We start from the raw sequence: 16,290 nt of genomic DNA on the forward strand, positions 1-16,290 counted from the left end.
TGCACAGGCATGTTCTAATGTACATCGTTGTGTGTGTGTGTGTGTGTGTGTGTGGCACCCTCAGGGGACAGCAGTTCCATGCATTACATTTTTTTAGCATTTGTGTTTATGTAAGTTCATAAATAATATTCTTTTGAACATCGACTGCAGGGTGGAAACAGTGAACAAGGCTTCTAGTATTCAGAGAGGGTTTAACCTTCCTCGGTGGTAAAGGTTCTGAACGTCACATCTATGAGCCCCAACTATAATGGCAACTTTGACTGACCTTTCTGTCATAATAGTCAAATATAAAGTGCAACATATTGTTTTTTTTTCTGCTGTTCATCTTCATGTTTTCACTAAAAAGGAAAGAGAAAAACAGAGTAAGAGAAGACATTACTGAAGAGGTAGTTAAGCGTTACTGAAAATGCATTCATTGTATCTATTATCAATTTGCCTGCTGATTATTTTCCTGATAAACTAGTTGGTTGTTCAGTCTATTACAAACACAAAGTATTAAAGAAATAAAGTGATAAAATCCTCACATTTTGGGTTTAAAGAAAATGTTGAATGAATTCCCAAAAGCTTTCTTTAATTTTCTCGCCAAATATCTTAAACCCTTTATGTGCTCTTCAACTCCAACCTGGGTCGTCCCTGCCTCTGTTGTATGCCCCCCCTGTGTTGTGTACAAAGCGGTACCATGATGATGCTTAAACCTTGGACCTTGTCTACACTAAGGCGGATCAGTCGGAAAGGGCTTCAAGCAGCTTTTGCATATTTCTCTTGCCACACTGAAAGTAAAAGCTAATTGGCTAAAAATAGCAAAACATTTATTTTACCACTCTGTTAAAAGGGGGGGGGGGTGGCTCGTACTACTGGTTAGAGCTTCACACTAGAGCATCAAGCCAGCTTCACACTAGAGCATCAAGCCTCGCAGAACTGGGTTCGAATCCGACCCGGGTCAGTTCTCTGCATGTCCTCCCCTCTTTTCCCCATTTCAACTCTGTCTCTCCAAAATCTGTCTAATAAAGTTTAAAAAATGCAACAAAAAAAAAAAAGTATTTAAAAAAAACAAAAAAACAATGGTGGTTATTTATGCTTGTTTTATTTTTAAAATCTTAGACTATTTTATAATCTCTTTTTTTTATTGAAAGCCTTTTTAATTCAACTCAATATAATCCATAATATGCAACATTATTCAATTACAGTATCTCTGCTTCATCGTAGCCCAGAAGAAAAATAATGTTTTCTGCTCCCTCTCAGCTGTCCTTATCTTCCTCTCCACGCTCTTACTCATATGCCTTTCTGTGTAATATATAGTACTTATCATTGAAGCTGTGTGAATGTGCAGTGTGCCAACCACTTCTTGTTACATCAATCCCCTATGTCTTTCCTCTCTAGCATTTGCATCCTAGTAAAATCTCTGAAACCACACTCACTGTCAACCCACATCTGTTGGATTAGAATACTAATGTTGTCTGTATGGTTGAAAAAGAACATGTATATAGCTGAGACCTGAGAGACCACTTGGTCTTTAAAAATTAAGCTGCCTTTTCTGAGGGCAACGTGTGACAGATGATAGCCCTCAAGGCAATTACAATGACACCTGCCTGCCAATCAGAACAAACCGTTTTCAGAGGCTAAGGTGTAAAAGTGAATAATAAAAGTCTAGTCACAGCTCTTTCTCCCCCTGCTATTTGCTTGATGGTAGGGTGGATTAATACTCTACGTAGAGTGGTCATCCCTCAGACCAGAGAACTGTGTGAGACAATTCTCTGAACTGCACTTTTCAGAATTATCCAATTTAAACCTCTACATTAAAAAATAAAGGCCCACTTCCAGGGATATTCCCTTACATAAGTGAACTGAGTCATCTGGCCTTCCCACTTCCCTCTCTCACTTTTCAACAAGTGGCTACTCAGCGAGCTATAAGTTGGTTTCCACTTGTACGTATATGGCTGACACTCTTTATTCTTTTGATGTGAGGAAGTCAGGAAGATCAATGCAATTCTTTTTTTTTTTTTTGATGCAAGACCATTAAAAGTGACATCATTGGAAATGTGTACACACACCCTGGGACAGCTACTTAAGTTGCCACAGGAGATTATTTCTGTTTTCCGTAAGGGCAATGAATTCATGTGAAGAGTGACAGCTTGACAGGCCTACCGTGGCTAGTTACGGTAGCTATGCTAGAAGCATTTTGCTGTTGATTCACTCTGTGTCTTTTTTGTGTGTGTCTGTTTGTGTTTGTGCAGCTACCTAGACAGTCTAGATCGGATTGGTGCATCAGACTACCAGCCCACAGAGCAGGACATCCTGAGGACCAGAGTGAAGACCACAGGCATCGTCGAGACACACTTTGTCTTCAAAAACCTCCACTTCAGGTCAGTGTTTTACTGATATCAGGTTCACATTTTGTCTTCTTTGCCACTCCTCTATCCATTAGATCAGGGCTGTACGCTTATTTTTTTAGGTGGTAGCACTGGTGCTAGCAAGCAAAAAATTCAGTAGCACAAAAATGTATTTGGTAGCACACAAAGTATGATCGAAAACTTGCATAACCTTAACCCTTGCATTTCGCTCTAATTACCTTTGAGCATGTTAGCTTGGTCTCATTTGAGATTCTCAATTAATATTATATCCTAGTGTGTGCAGTAATAATTATGGAAAAATTAATAGGGGTGCACTGATTGCAATTTAGACAAAAGAATCTAACCTGCCAATTGCAATTTTTTGCTGATTCAGAATTATTATTATTATAATGTCCTTCTGTTAATTAAAACCAAACTTTAAAACATTAAACATAGCCTATTAAATAAATAAGTATACATATTGGTACAATTTAGGATAAATTAAATAGGTTGTTGTGAATGTGTTGGGAGTAGCTTTTCAGTGGCTTATTTAAAACTTTGTTTAAATAGACTAGGCTACTGTTGACTGCTCGCTGCAGCTGAAGGAGTTGCCTTTCAAGCTAGAAAAAAGCGCTAACTTCCTGTTCTTACCGGCTTCAAAATAAAAGTCAACTCACGTTTGGCTAGTAACAGGCTTTTAATGTGAAGGTGCACAGGAAATGTTCTGTTTGTACACGCGCTAACTTAACTGCGGTAATGTGCCATCTCCTTCCGGTAATTACCGTTGGTGAAGTTTTTATACCTAGAATCGCTGCACGAGCACAGATCCCGAGGACACATATCTTTCACCAGCCAAAGTGGAGGTGAACTCAATAACTTACTTGCCTAAGTCTACATTTACCCGCATTTGGAGTATTAATGTAGAGTCCTCTAAGCAGTGTTGTGCAGCGCTCCTCTGTGTTTCAAAGACAGCCTCTCATTAGCAACCTGTCGCACGAGTGCGAATGGATTTGTATTCATCATCGCACGTGATCAATTTCAGTAGCAAATGCGATCAAAACTGTCGCACTGTACAGCCCTGCATTAGATACAGTATATCTGTAATTAACTAGATGAAATGCTTTAACTAAATGTCTATGTATTTAGGATCCTCCGCTTTTTTTAAATGAGATCAGATTCAATTAGAGCAAGGAGCTGTGGGATTAATGACAGAGAGCAAAGCGCTATGTCGGGATGAAATGAGGAAAGAAGAGAGAGAAGAAAGGAGGATTTTTTTTTTCTTTCTGTCGTCTAATTAAATTACCATATTTCTGCACACTCACTCACTGACACACACTCAGATGTATTGACACAGGGACACAGAGCGGAGAGGATAGTACACTGACACCACTTATTTTTCTGGATGGATTTTGCATTAGGCTTTCCGTCTTGTTCTTTCTCAAACACACACACATACACCGTGTCTATCATGTTTTAAACACGCAGCTAAATGTGAATGTGAGAAGGGGTTGAGTAGGCGTTGGGCTGGACAGCTAGGTCTCATTGAGAAGCCTAAATATTGTCCGCCCAATTTGCTTTTACTGGCAGTCAGGCAGTGTGTGGGAGTCCACAGTGTTCCTGGACTGGGTGTAACCCATGGACCCACCTACCATCACGTGTACATCTCACTTTCTCTAATCCAAAAAAACACAAACATTCAACTCTTTTCCAAAGGTTCATCTAGTTTCGAATATACAGTTTATGAACTGTTTCCTTCTATATAAACAAAGGTACTTGTTCTTCCCCTGCCCTGGTGTACCGTGCATAGACTGTGATGTGTGATGTGGCACACTTTGACATAAGAGAGTAAAGCTAGATATCTGTTGGAAGTCAGCACTCACAGACCTGTCCACCACCTATCCAAACATCCCATAACTTAAAAGTTGTTACACTGTCTGAAGTAGCCGACATAAATACAGATGCAGAGAGAAGACGTGAAAAATCATTGTCGATATCCGAAATCTGATGAATGCTTGGTTTGTGACGGTCACGGGAGCAGTGAAATTATGAGTATTTGTTCACCAAATGTCTGACATGACTGCTAGATCCCATGTCTCTCTTACATGCTTTTACAGAGGCTGACTGAGCTTTTTTCCGACACAAAAAAGAAAGAAAAGAAAAGAAAAGAAAAGAGACTCGGAGCACACTCTTGGGTTTATAAACAACAAGTCTGATAAAGCCCTAACGCTAACAGTATATCAGATGAAGGCAAGAAAGAGAGCCACGTCAGGGACTGGGAAGACGGCCAGAGATGTCACATCTGAATGTAACGGGCCACTGCTGGATTAATGAGCCACTAGTAAAAGCAGGAACAGGCCCACTTAATGAATGGATGACGTGATAGAAGAGTTGAATCCTCTTTAAATGTCGAGTCAGCCATTCTGGGGACGGGCGTGTTGGTAGCTACGGTGGGCCTCCTTTTTTAACAGGCCAAGTTTACAGAGGTGAGGCTGTGTATGAACACTGGATTTGTTTTTGTTTTTCAGCTAGAGGGGATACTCACTGATTTTGACAAAGCGTGTATTTGACAACAAGCACTCTTCAGAATCGCTGACTCCACCTTTAAGTAAAACAAGTGTGTGTTAGCATGTCTTTATTCACATCCGTCTATCTGTCCATCAGGCTGTTCGATGTGGGAGGTCAGAGGTCGGAGAGGAAGAAGTGGATCCACTGTTTTGAAGATGTGACGGCCATTATTTTCTGTGTGGCGCTCAGCGGATACGACCAAGTGTTGCATGAGGACGAGACCACGGTAAGGACCTTCTCTCTCACTCTCTCTCTCCGTCAACTTGAGGCCTTATGACCCATTTATTAATATAAGAACACACCAGCGAGGTAGACCATTTAAAATGACATAAGTATTGTTATTTAAAGTTACAGTTTTTCATATGAATGAATGTTGGTTAAATTCAAGCCATCGCCAAATGAGTTAACACAAGGGTGAGTTAACACATTAAGCCTATCAGCCCCACAAAACTCTCTCTGTATTTCTCAATATGGCAGCATTTACAAACTGGTGTTGAAAACATTGAGACGGGGAGAAATAAATGTGTAGTGTTCTTTGATGAGCGGCTGAATAAACGAAGGCATGAAAGTCTTGAAATATTATTAGTCCCAGTATTTATAGTCCCAGTTGGTAAATTCATCTTATAGAATGTTTTAAAATGACAGGTACATAGAGACTATCAGACAGCTTTATCTTTAGCTTCTCTTTATGTTGCCTCTATCTAAACATCTAGTGTTATTTATTAACACTGAAGCATCAGCAGTGGTCTGCCCACACTGCTTTGCCTCCATAGTTACAAAGCTATTGCCGAAGACCACATTCAAGATGCGTGTTGGACTTGTTTGTTCAAGCCAACACTCCAAATCCAACAAGGCACCATGTCTGGTGGACACACTGTTGGATGGTAATGCAAAATACACAGGCACGCTTTATATGTGAGTCATTTTTCTCTGTGCATATCACCCTTCTCTGGAGTGACACTGCAAACCAAGCGGAAAAGCAAATGACCTGTTTTAGATAATGGCGAGGACATTTATGGTATCTTATGTATATTAAGTTTCCTTTGAGGAAAATGATGGTGACAGGACATGATCAAATGTACAGGACGTGTTGAAAATCATCCATGAAGTGATTTGAGAATGCTGAAGTCACTTAAATGACTTTACTTTTAAGGACATTCAGAGTTGAATACCTAAAAAAAAAAAAAAAAAAAAAAAAAACGCTGAAATTATATATCGGGAATCTTCATTATTCAGTTGAGCATAGAACATTAGTGGACAAAAATAATAGATGTACAATTCTATTTGGTTTACTAGATTGTTTTCCAAATTGAAATAGTCAGTGTGTGAGAATGTTAAGGGCTCTCGGAGTGGTAACTCTGTCACTGCGTTTCCTTTAACATAAGGCCATAATGTCTCATGTGGCGGTTGAGGCGATACCATGTAACTTACAACAAATAGGCTGATTTGAATGCATGGTGCTATTTATAAGCCTCAAGTGTATCCTCTGAGAATTCCACGCTGTGAAAATGTGTTCAGTAGCTGCTCCATTTATGCAGATGGCATCAAGCATCCCTCTGAGCTGGGAGCAGCAGAAGAACATCAGATGAGGAGAGGAAATACTGTATCCATCCACAAAACGCACTCTCTCCTAATATGTCTGCTGAGTGCATTTTAATTGTTCTAATTTGTTCTTGCAGATATCGCTTTCCAAATGTAGACAGTGTAAGGTTGTTGTGCACATTTAGAGCACAGCTGCATTTCATAACAGCAAATGTCTCCAGCGCTGTATACAACATTTATTAAAGAAACAACGTTTCTGTCCCGAAGCATCAAATAGCGACACTGTTTGTCTACACACACTATTTCCAGGGAGACATCCCTTGTAAATAAGACAAAGATAGAAACCAATTCTTCCTCTGACAATACATCAATAGATGAGAATGTAGTGCAGTGATAAGATATTTTTTAATAAAGGGGATGTTTTACCGTGAAATTGCAGCCACTATTACCTTTCCACCAACACAGCCCTCGGATAAAATACAAGCTCTAATAAACCAATATGTGGCAAAATGGGTGTACAAAAATGAAATGAACATCACAGATGTATATCTGTTCAGACAACATTAATAGCCGGTTGCACCTTTTTTATTTTTTTTATTTCTTTGAGACAGTGTTCTGATCCATCAAACGCGTCCATGTCTGTGTCCGCTACTAGATGCACTACACTGTGCATCATAGAACAGAAGCACTTTGTCTTAGAATTATGTTATGTTATTACATAAAAAAAATGGCTATTTCCCAAGAGTAAAAAACTATTTTTCCTTATGATATAATTACTAACTAAAATAAAATAAAATCAACATTCTTGCTCCTTATTTCATCTATGAGCTTCCTACTGCAGCTAGCAGCAGTGACAGTGTCCACAAGTCTGATGGTTGAGTGACAAGCCTTCTCCATGCACAATCCACTGTCCAATCAGTCCCACTTTAAGTTTATGGTTGTACAACGTCTATGGACGAATGCAAAAACATTTTATAACCAACGTTACTCTCTATGGTTGGTGTCCTGTTTTGTGTATCCCTTAGAGAGGACAATCAAAGGCATATTAGGTCATCTAATCTAGAACAAATTTTGTCAAAATCAGGTAATATCTTCTCGCCATCCGCTACCAATCAGGATTGTGTACGTGCTGAAAATTTGTCGGGTGTTTACACACAGCAGCGGCTCCACTTCCGGCGATATTAAAAAGCCTGGCTCGGAGCCAGCAGCTGTTTATGTTTATACTAACCATGGACAGAACGTCAGGGATCGACTTTTCAGGGATCGGGCCAGGCACTCGCTCTGAGCGTCAAATATAGCTGCAGTTAGTATAAACATAAACAAACGTTTGCTGGAGATTACATGGTATGCCTTTAATAAGTAAAAGACCACCTCACTGGCTACATGCTTAAAGTTTTGACTGTGTATGTCTTATCATCTGTGTGCTGTATGGACAGAAACACACACACACACACATGCAGTAAATACAGCACACCACGGACTACTTTTGCTTTGTCATTTCCTACTTTCTATTGAACAACTGCTTGCAATGTGTTTTTCTATGCCTCTCCTTGTATTTGTTAACACACACACACAAACAGACTACACTCTATGACACCTGCTGTGGGTGAACGTTGTGGGGTAAAGTCCTGTCCTCCTGCCTGTACACACTCTCTTTCCAGCACTAGGGAGAGGGGGGGGGCGTATATTTGTGGCGTGTGTGTGTGTGTGTGTTGAGTAAAAAGTGGGCTTCATGTAAAGGAAGTGGGAGGTGGCTGGGCGGGCGGGTCCCTTGCATTTTCTGTTCCTGCTCTAAACTCCGCCCTGCAGCATCTCTGGCTCCTTCCACTCCTCCTGTCACTCTCGCCAGCGACTGTCCTCTCTAACCAATCAGCAATCAGATCTTCTACAGATGCTCTGCCCACAGACAGGTACGAAACCTTCCAGATAGGCCGACATATTCACCATGAGTTGAAAGCAGTGCCTCTTTATGTTTGTGGCCTAGGGATTACATTTTATGTGCATGTGTGTCCTTGCACAGCTTTGTCTTTCACTTTATTGCATGCTTTATTTATTGCATGCTTTATTTAATTTTTCTATCAACAAGTCTGGCTGTCTGATTGATCACTGCGTCACCCCTCTGGATCACTGTACTAGCTATTCTATTCTGTTGTTTGTGAGTCAGCATTGGCCAGATTTACATTCATCTGCTATAGCTGAGGTTTTCCTCTAATCTTATTGGTTGCCGGCTCCTATCAATCACTTATACTTCCTCCTTAAACTCGTCAATAAATGATCATACCCAGAGAGAAACTGCTTTCAACTCATTCTTCAAAAGAATATCAAATGGTCTCATCTCTTTTCATCACTAGGCATTTTTATATGGTACGTTTCCTGACTGATTCATTATTTACAAGAGCACTAGTAAAAAAGTAATGCCATCAATTAGTTTGCTTTTCCTCTTCTACAGATTTCATTAGCAAAGACAGTTATGGAATCTTGTGAGAAGTTGAAAAGGTAAACTGATTCATGGAGCACTTTTGTCAACAAAGCATTGTTCCCGCAATAACAGCTAAATCTATTGAGCGGGAAATACCATGATGTATTAACATGAAAAAAAGTCATTTAATCTCTGATGTATTAATCATCTCTTCCGGCGTTCAACTGACAATTTTTTGCTTTTTTACTATTTAGTTGCCAATTTAAACAATTGAATTGTTTACATCCCTATGTCCATCTTGTTTAGAATATAGCATTTCTTTTATGCATCTATGATGTTATCATTGCAAACAGTAGGATTTATTTAGTTTGTGACATTTCTCAAGTGCTTTGGGTGTATCTAGCTCTAAGAAACATGTCAAATGTTTTTCCTAAGAAAACATTTGCTTCTTTGGTACACTGCTACCTTTATTCTTCATACCGTTGCTGCCTTCTGCAGACATGTAGATTAGGGAAGCCCTTGCTCACAATGAGCAGGTTAATGTCCTAAAGCACATGTTGCAGAATACCTAATACACTCCATACAGAGAGCTTCTCTTTAAAGCATTGCCCTACAGTGCCCCCAGTGGTCAAACCCTCCACAGGGAACCTTTAAGCTATTATTTATTCATGGTTCCATTCTACACTTTTAAGAGAAAGCGGCTCACAGCTTAAGAGCTAAATATGCATGGCTTTGTTTAACTCGGCTGCAACAAAAAGCTTACTAATAATTTCTGTTACCGATATGTTGATACGCCCAGAGACACACACACATACACATTACACACAAACACAACACGCAGCAGAACATTGCTGTGTCCACAGACAAGAGGAACTTCTCTCTACTTCAGTTTCTGCTTTTTCAATTCTATTTTTTTCAATTCCTCTTCAAATTGACATAAGAAAATATTTCCCTCTTTGGTACACTGCTATCTTTATTCTAATATGCCGTTTGTGGGTTATTGATTTGGGTCTTCTTGCCAAAATAAAACCCCATTTGTGTTACCGCAATACATTTACATAAATTCTATATTTTTTTCCCTATGTATTCATGTAATTTAAGACCTCCATGTAGTAGTCTGTCAGCATACAGTCAAGTGTTTGTTAAAGCCCCTTTAACCTTTGCAAATGTATCTTTTACAGAACCGCATGCATGAGTCAATGAAGCTGTTTGATTCCATCTGTAACAACAAGTGGTTTAAGGACACCTCCATCATTCTCTTCCTGAATAAGAAGGACATCTTTGAAAAGAAGATCACCAAGTCACCTCTGTCCATCTGCTTCCCCGAGTACACTGGTACATATCTATATCACTTGAGAGTGATCGTCTATTACTTCTTCTAACTATCTATCGTACTGTGTGAAACATTTTAAATAATACATTAGTCAAAGACAAATAGTCCTCAATTCAAGACTTGAGGCTTCAAACAATCATTGACAAAGGAGCTGATGCTCTCCAACAGCTGTTTTTCTCAAATGACCTTTAGTTTGACAGGTAATGTACTAGCCATGTATTTTATTGTAGCTACTGCATTTTTGGCTAAACTTAACCTCTATATGCACACTGTGAAGCCTACATTTTCATTACGGAAATATTTTTGCACGATGCAAAACATTCAATTTAGTTTATTACAGCATCATAGGGTAACTCCAGCCTTCATTTTAGGCTTAACAGTTCTCTCCACCTTTATTTAACGTCCTTCTTAACAGTTCTATAAAAATAAAAAATAAATCCAAGAAGCTAAGCTAAGTTAAGTGAATTTGGGAGCATTTTTAGATTTCAGCTGTCTTCCAAAAGTAAAGTTGCTCTAAAGAAAGTTATAGTGTTTACACAATGTTATAAAATAAAGGATGGTAGACTAATAGACAGAATGTGAAGTCCGTGATTGAAGGCGACAGAAAGAGAGCAAACAAGACTGTATGACAAAACAAATATGAGATTCAAAGATGTAAAAGAGCTTAAATCAGGTGTCCAAATGAGAGGAGGTCCAGTGTTCTAGATATGAGAAAACAATTAGAGAAAGCCAAGTGTAACACTTCCCATCACACTTCATTTATCTGTCTAAAAATCCACTTTGTCTACCATTCCGTCTGAAAAAAGGTGCTTATGTATCAGATTAAAAGCTTGGCTGGCACTAAGTCTGTGTACACCTCAGCAGAATGTTTGCTGAGCTAGAAAGTCAAAGGTTACGTTTTCCAGAAAATGTTGGGAAATAGCGCTGATATGGAAAATGTAGGCTATGGCACCGATGCAAAGGTTCTTAGATGACAAACGGCTTTCAAGCCTTCACCTAACTCTCACTATACATCAGCTCACCTCTGCCTCTTTGTTTTTTTGTGTGTGTTTGCATTTCAGGTCCAGACACTTACTTGGAGGGTTTAGGCTACATCAAGTGTCAGTACGAGAGCAAGAACAAGTCGTCCAACAAAGAGGTCTACGCCCACGACACCTGCGCCACAGACACCACCAACATCCAGTTTGTGTTTGACGCTGTCACAGATGTCATCATAGCAAATAACCTGCGGGGGTGTGGCCTGTACTAATGACGAGGTTACATGTTGTTAGCCAATGGATGGAGGGAGTGTGGCCTGTACTGATGATTAAGTTACATGTCGTTAGCCAATGGATGGAGGGGGTTTGATTTGTATTTACGTGGCCCATATCAGTGATGTCATCTTAGGGTAGCCATAGTCATACACATGTGCATCTCCAAAAAATTTAAATATCATGGAAAAGTCCATTAAAAAATTAAGCTTGCATACTATACTGTATGTTCTAGATTCATCACACAGAGTGAAATATGTCAGACCTTTCTATTGTTTATCATTTGTATGGTTACGGCTCATGGAATAAAAAAATCCAGCATCTCATAATATTAAAAGATTACATAAAACCAATCCAAAAAAAAGGTTTATAATATAGAAACTTCAACCATCTGAAAAGTATTTTTTGTATATTCATTTCACTTCATGTTTAATGAATCTACAATATATATTATTTTAGATGCACCTGTATGGGTGGGCTGTTTTAGTGATGTCACCATTCTACCCAGAAGGCCATTAGTCTCACTTGACTCTTAGTGAATGAAAGGGTTGGACGGTTTGTTGATTGATTGATTGTCTCGTCTTTTTATGTATTTGTCTTTTTTACATCCTCCTAAAGAAGAACCAATGCCACATTCCAAAAGCACTGTACTTTGTGGGTTTGTAATTGTAATGAAATGTGTTTCTGGTGTGCTGCAGAAATGTTGCACAATACAGTGGATTCTTCAGGGATGCTAGGTTCCTGAGACTTTTTCTACAAATAGCAGTGCCTTACTCAAACACTGATTGCATATTCAGTGCAGCCATCTTACGGGTTTTACCAGCAGTCCCTAAAACTCATGTCATGGGAATACCTTCTCTACCCCAAAGTACTTGGAATGATTCAAATTTAAATTGGAGTTGTTACGCCTCTTTGTCTTAGGCTTTTGTCTTGTATAAGTATATCCTTCAACTAGTCTCTTCTATTTTGTGCAAAATAGCTTTTGTGAAGTAGTCCTTCATTATGTTGTATGTGCTGTGTAAGATGTTTTATTTATATTTTCCTGCACTGCATAGTGTCTACCTGCACTAAGCCATGCTATGTTACTATGGAGCTCCAAAATGAAAAGTATCCTATATATATGTATATATACTGTATATACAGTATATACGTGTATGTATATATATATATATATATATATATATATATATCCAATAAAGACTGTTTACAATATTAAATACAATGAGCCCACATATATCCTACCATCATCCTTCATTCCTGTGGATTTCAACTCTGGTCATATGTTTATTGATTTTCTAGATTCTCCTGTTGCAGAGTGCATGGCTCCACTGTAAAATCACTTAAAACAAAGACCTACGAGAAGTAGTGTTCTCACTCAACCATACAATTCCCAGATAATCCTTCAAAGGAAGCATTGATTTTATAGGGCCCTGGGGCCACATCCAATGTTTGGAGCTGCACAGTGTAATATCCCCATTTTCCACCACTCCATTGCCATAAAAAGCCATAGATGAGCTTTGAAAGATGGTGTGCTGTTGAGTACATATTGCCCTCTGGTGCTAGAATGTCAACCTTGTGACTATTATTGTAGCCCTGATGGTTTTCTCTGTGCTGAGCGTGTTCTAGTTCTGCTGGATGCTAGTGGTCCCGGAGCTGCTGCAGTGTTGTAATGCACAGCTTAGTTGCAGTGAAATGTGATGTGTCCACATAGTGGGAAACCATTCAAATTGGAGTTTTGCCGTTAAATCCTGAGAGATGCACATGATACCAGGGGGATGGCATCAGCGTTGTCTTCATGTCTTTAGAGACAACAGTTCACTGCATCACACACAAGCTGAGCTCTGTTTGTGAGTGGGACTTTGTTGAATTGGCCGAGCTGAGTGTGTTTACAGCTTCCCTGCAATGAGAGCTCACTGGCAAACGCGGTAGAGGAGAGCTGCTTTATTTATTCATGAGCTCGGCATTTGCTATATACCACTCTTCCCTCGACAGTCAAGCTGTGCGGGCGAGTCTCCACCACCCTCTGCTCCAAGCTGCCTTTTCTGTTAACCAGGTAGATGACATCATCGGCTCCTCCTACCACATCTGCGCCAACTTTGCCTAATTAGAGGCAGAGAGCTGCCTTAGGCTGTTTATCAGACTGCTGTGTCTGTGTGTGTGTGTGTGTGTGTGTGTGTGTGTGTGTGTGTTTTTGCCTTGTATCGTTACCTACATGTGTGTCAGTTTATAGTACAGGAAAGGTCAGCGTGTATGTGTGTGTGTGTGTGTGTGTGCATATATGCATACATGCTTATGTCAGTATCTGTGGATTAATTACCCAGAAGGCACCTGTCTACCCTTTCCACACACACATAAGCCCTTAACATGCACACACACACACACACACACACACACACACACACACACAGACATACAGTCAGACAGGCATGCACGCACACAACACACACACACACACACACACTGACAACACATTCACACCCTTGGGACTTGACTATACCTTACTATTGCCGAATAATACCACTGTATCCAACCAAAGAGCCTCATGCTCTTATGGTTCTTTTGCCAAACATGAAGCTTGTTGGTTAAGTTTATAATCTTCTCCTCTGACTCATTGCATTTATCATAACGCTTGTTGGACATGCTTCACTGTATATGACTTTATACATAAAAGATCAAAACACATCCCACGTAGGTGTGCGTGTGTCCAGTGTTGTTTGTAATTTGCATGAAAGCCAAACAAATATTTCACATTGTCACGCTGTAAAGAATGAGCATCTGTGCTTGTGCACAATGCAGTTCCCAGAAAAGATAAACACTATTCTGACTGTTAACTCTTGTAACTCTCACAGCCCTGCTGCCCTCAAGGTCCATTAGTGTTTAAATAATGCATGCAACACATGCAGAATTGTAATAAAATGAGTCTTACCTAAATCGTTTTTTTTTTTTTAATACATTTATGCCTAAGAGCAAGCAGCAGTCGACGTGAGCTGTGGAAAATGGGGTGGTGAAATTTCCATCCACAGTAAAACATCCATATGAAAGGAAATGCCTAAATTTGTATCTGCCCACAGGGTGCCAATGACTGCAGTGAGTGCATACTGTTCCAGCTTTGTCTTCTAACTTCTTTCATGCCTGAATTAACCTCCGGCAATGCAAAGTATTCATGTTTCTGCTGCAAACTAGTGTACAGTATACCAGTCAGAGTTGTATCAGGTGCACCCTTCAATTTATTCACAATACACTTTAAATACTGTGCTGTACTGAACTACATTAATAGGGGATATAATTCAGAGGACCATAGCTGTGTTTTGCATATAAATCCATGTCTTCTCTGAGTCAATTTTGTGATTTTGTGTAGATGGTTTTGTTAGACTGACCCACATTACCACATGATTTTTTTTTTACCATAGCAACATAGACATGAAGTTTACTTAACTGAGAAACAAAAATTACACTAAAAATCAACCGATAAAATTCTAGCAAAAACACAGGTCTGTCGATTGACAGGCTTATGCAGTGAAATATACTAGTGGTCGTCAAAGCTAGCTAGCTCACTAATTGCCAATTAGTCTGCTAACTTTATATCACTGTGTATGCAATTTAGCTTGGTTGCGAATGGGTAAATAAGTTGATGCATTTATTTAAGATACTTATTTGTACCATCGATTGTCTATTTTGTGGAGCAGTTTATTCTCCCCCAGAGGAGTGTAAATGATACTGGATGGTGCAACACAGCTAATTAGCTACGATAGCTTCCTCCATTTTGGGTTCCCTCAAAGGTCGCAATTGTCAACACAACCTCCCTCTTCTTAAAGGCCTACTTCACCGGTTTGAATATGAAGGTGTATGAAGGGCGGCAGTGGCGAAGTGGGTAGGGAGATCGCCTCTGGAGTGCAGGGTCGGAGGTTCGATCCCCCGTCTCCCTGCCACATGTCGAAGTGTCCCTGAGCAAGACACTGAACCCCAAATTGCTCCCGATGGTTCAGAGAGCGCCTTGCATGGCAGCTACTGCCATCGGTGTATGAGTGTGTGTATGAATGGGTGAATGTGGTAAGATATGTAAAGCGCTTTGGGGCTGAGAAAATTGGCTAGAAGGCGCTATATAAGTCAAGTCCATTTACCATTTATTGAATTCTGAGATCCTATGTAGTATAAATGTGCAAAAAAATTTGAAATCGGTTCATCCTAGCCTGAGAAAAGGCAGAAAGAGTGTTTTTTTTAACCCTATATTTCTCTTTCTCGTGACATCACAGAAAGAGAAATATAGGGTTAAAAAAAACATACTTTGTAAATATAACTGTGATGTCACAGTAAAAGACATCACAGTAATATTTACAAAGTAAGTTTTTTTTTAACCCTATATTTCTCTCGGTGTTGTCACGAGAAAGAGAAATATAGGGTTAAAAAAAACACTCTTTCTGCCTTTTCTCAGGCTAGGATGAACCGATTTCAATTTTTTTTGCACATTTATACTACATAGGATCTCAGAATTCAATACACCTTCATATTCAAACCGGTGAATTAGGCCTTTAATGTGAGTTCAAACCTGTCTCACATTTCATAGGATCATTTGATTTTTTTCTGTTCTTGCTGTTTTTTCTTACTTCTAACCTCTGTCAGTTTCTTTCTCTCTCTGATCACTCTGTATGCGTGGACAAGTATGTGCATGTGTGTGTGTGTGTGTGTGTCTCCCCACTCCTAATGAAATATCAATAAATTCAATGGGAAATGGCGTTAGCATGCGGGTTCATGTCCTGCTTCAATCCCAGCAATAAATAATAGACTTATATAGGCTGTAGAGAAGGAGTTATGTTTGTGGCTAATTCTGAGGCCATTCTAGAGAGGGTTTAT

At 39.5% G+C, this 16,290-nt stretch overlaps 1 protein-coding gene across 2 annotated transcripts in view; it reads left to right on the top strand.

Moving 5' to 3' along the window:
- The window catches only part of LOC307250935 (guanine nucleotide-binding protein G(o) subunit alpha), a gene marked incomplete at its 3' end in the record, with an annotated part of 105,556 nt that overhangs the window by 82,563 nt on the left and 6,703 nt on the right, over window positions 1-16,290 (top strand). The window contains exons 5-8 of one of the 2 annotated variants that reach the window (XM_080028212.1): window positions 2,235-2,363; window positions 4,992-5,121; window positions 10,038-10,191; window positions 11,251-13,676. In XM_080028212.1, coding sequence (XP_079884338.1) covers window positions 2,235-2,363; window positions 4,992-5,121; window positions 10,038-10,191; window positions 11,251-11,438 — 601 coding nt within the window. Of the gene's footprint in view, window positions 1-2,234; window positions 2,364-4,991; window positions 5,122-10,037; window positions 10,192-11,250; window positions 13,677-16,290 lie in introns of those variants that run through there. The other variant, XM_080028213.1, reaches the window with a different exon arrangement.

Source organism: Ammodytes marinus (assembly GCF_949987685.1).
Source record: "Ammodytes marinus genome assembly, chromosome: 5".
Lineage (NCBI taxonomy): Eukaryota > Metazoa > Chordata > Actinopteri > Uranoscopiformes > Ammodytidae > Ammodytes > Ammodytes marinus.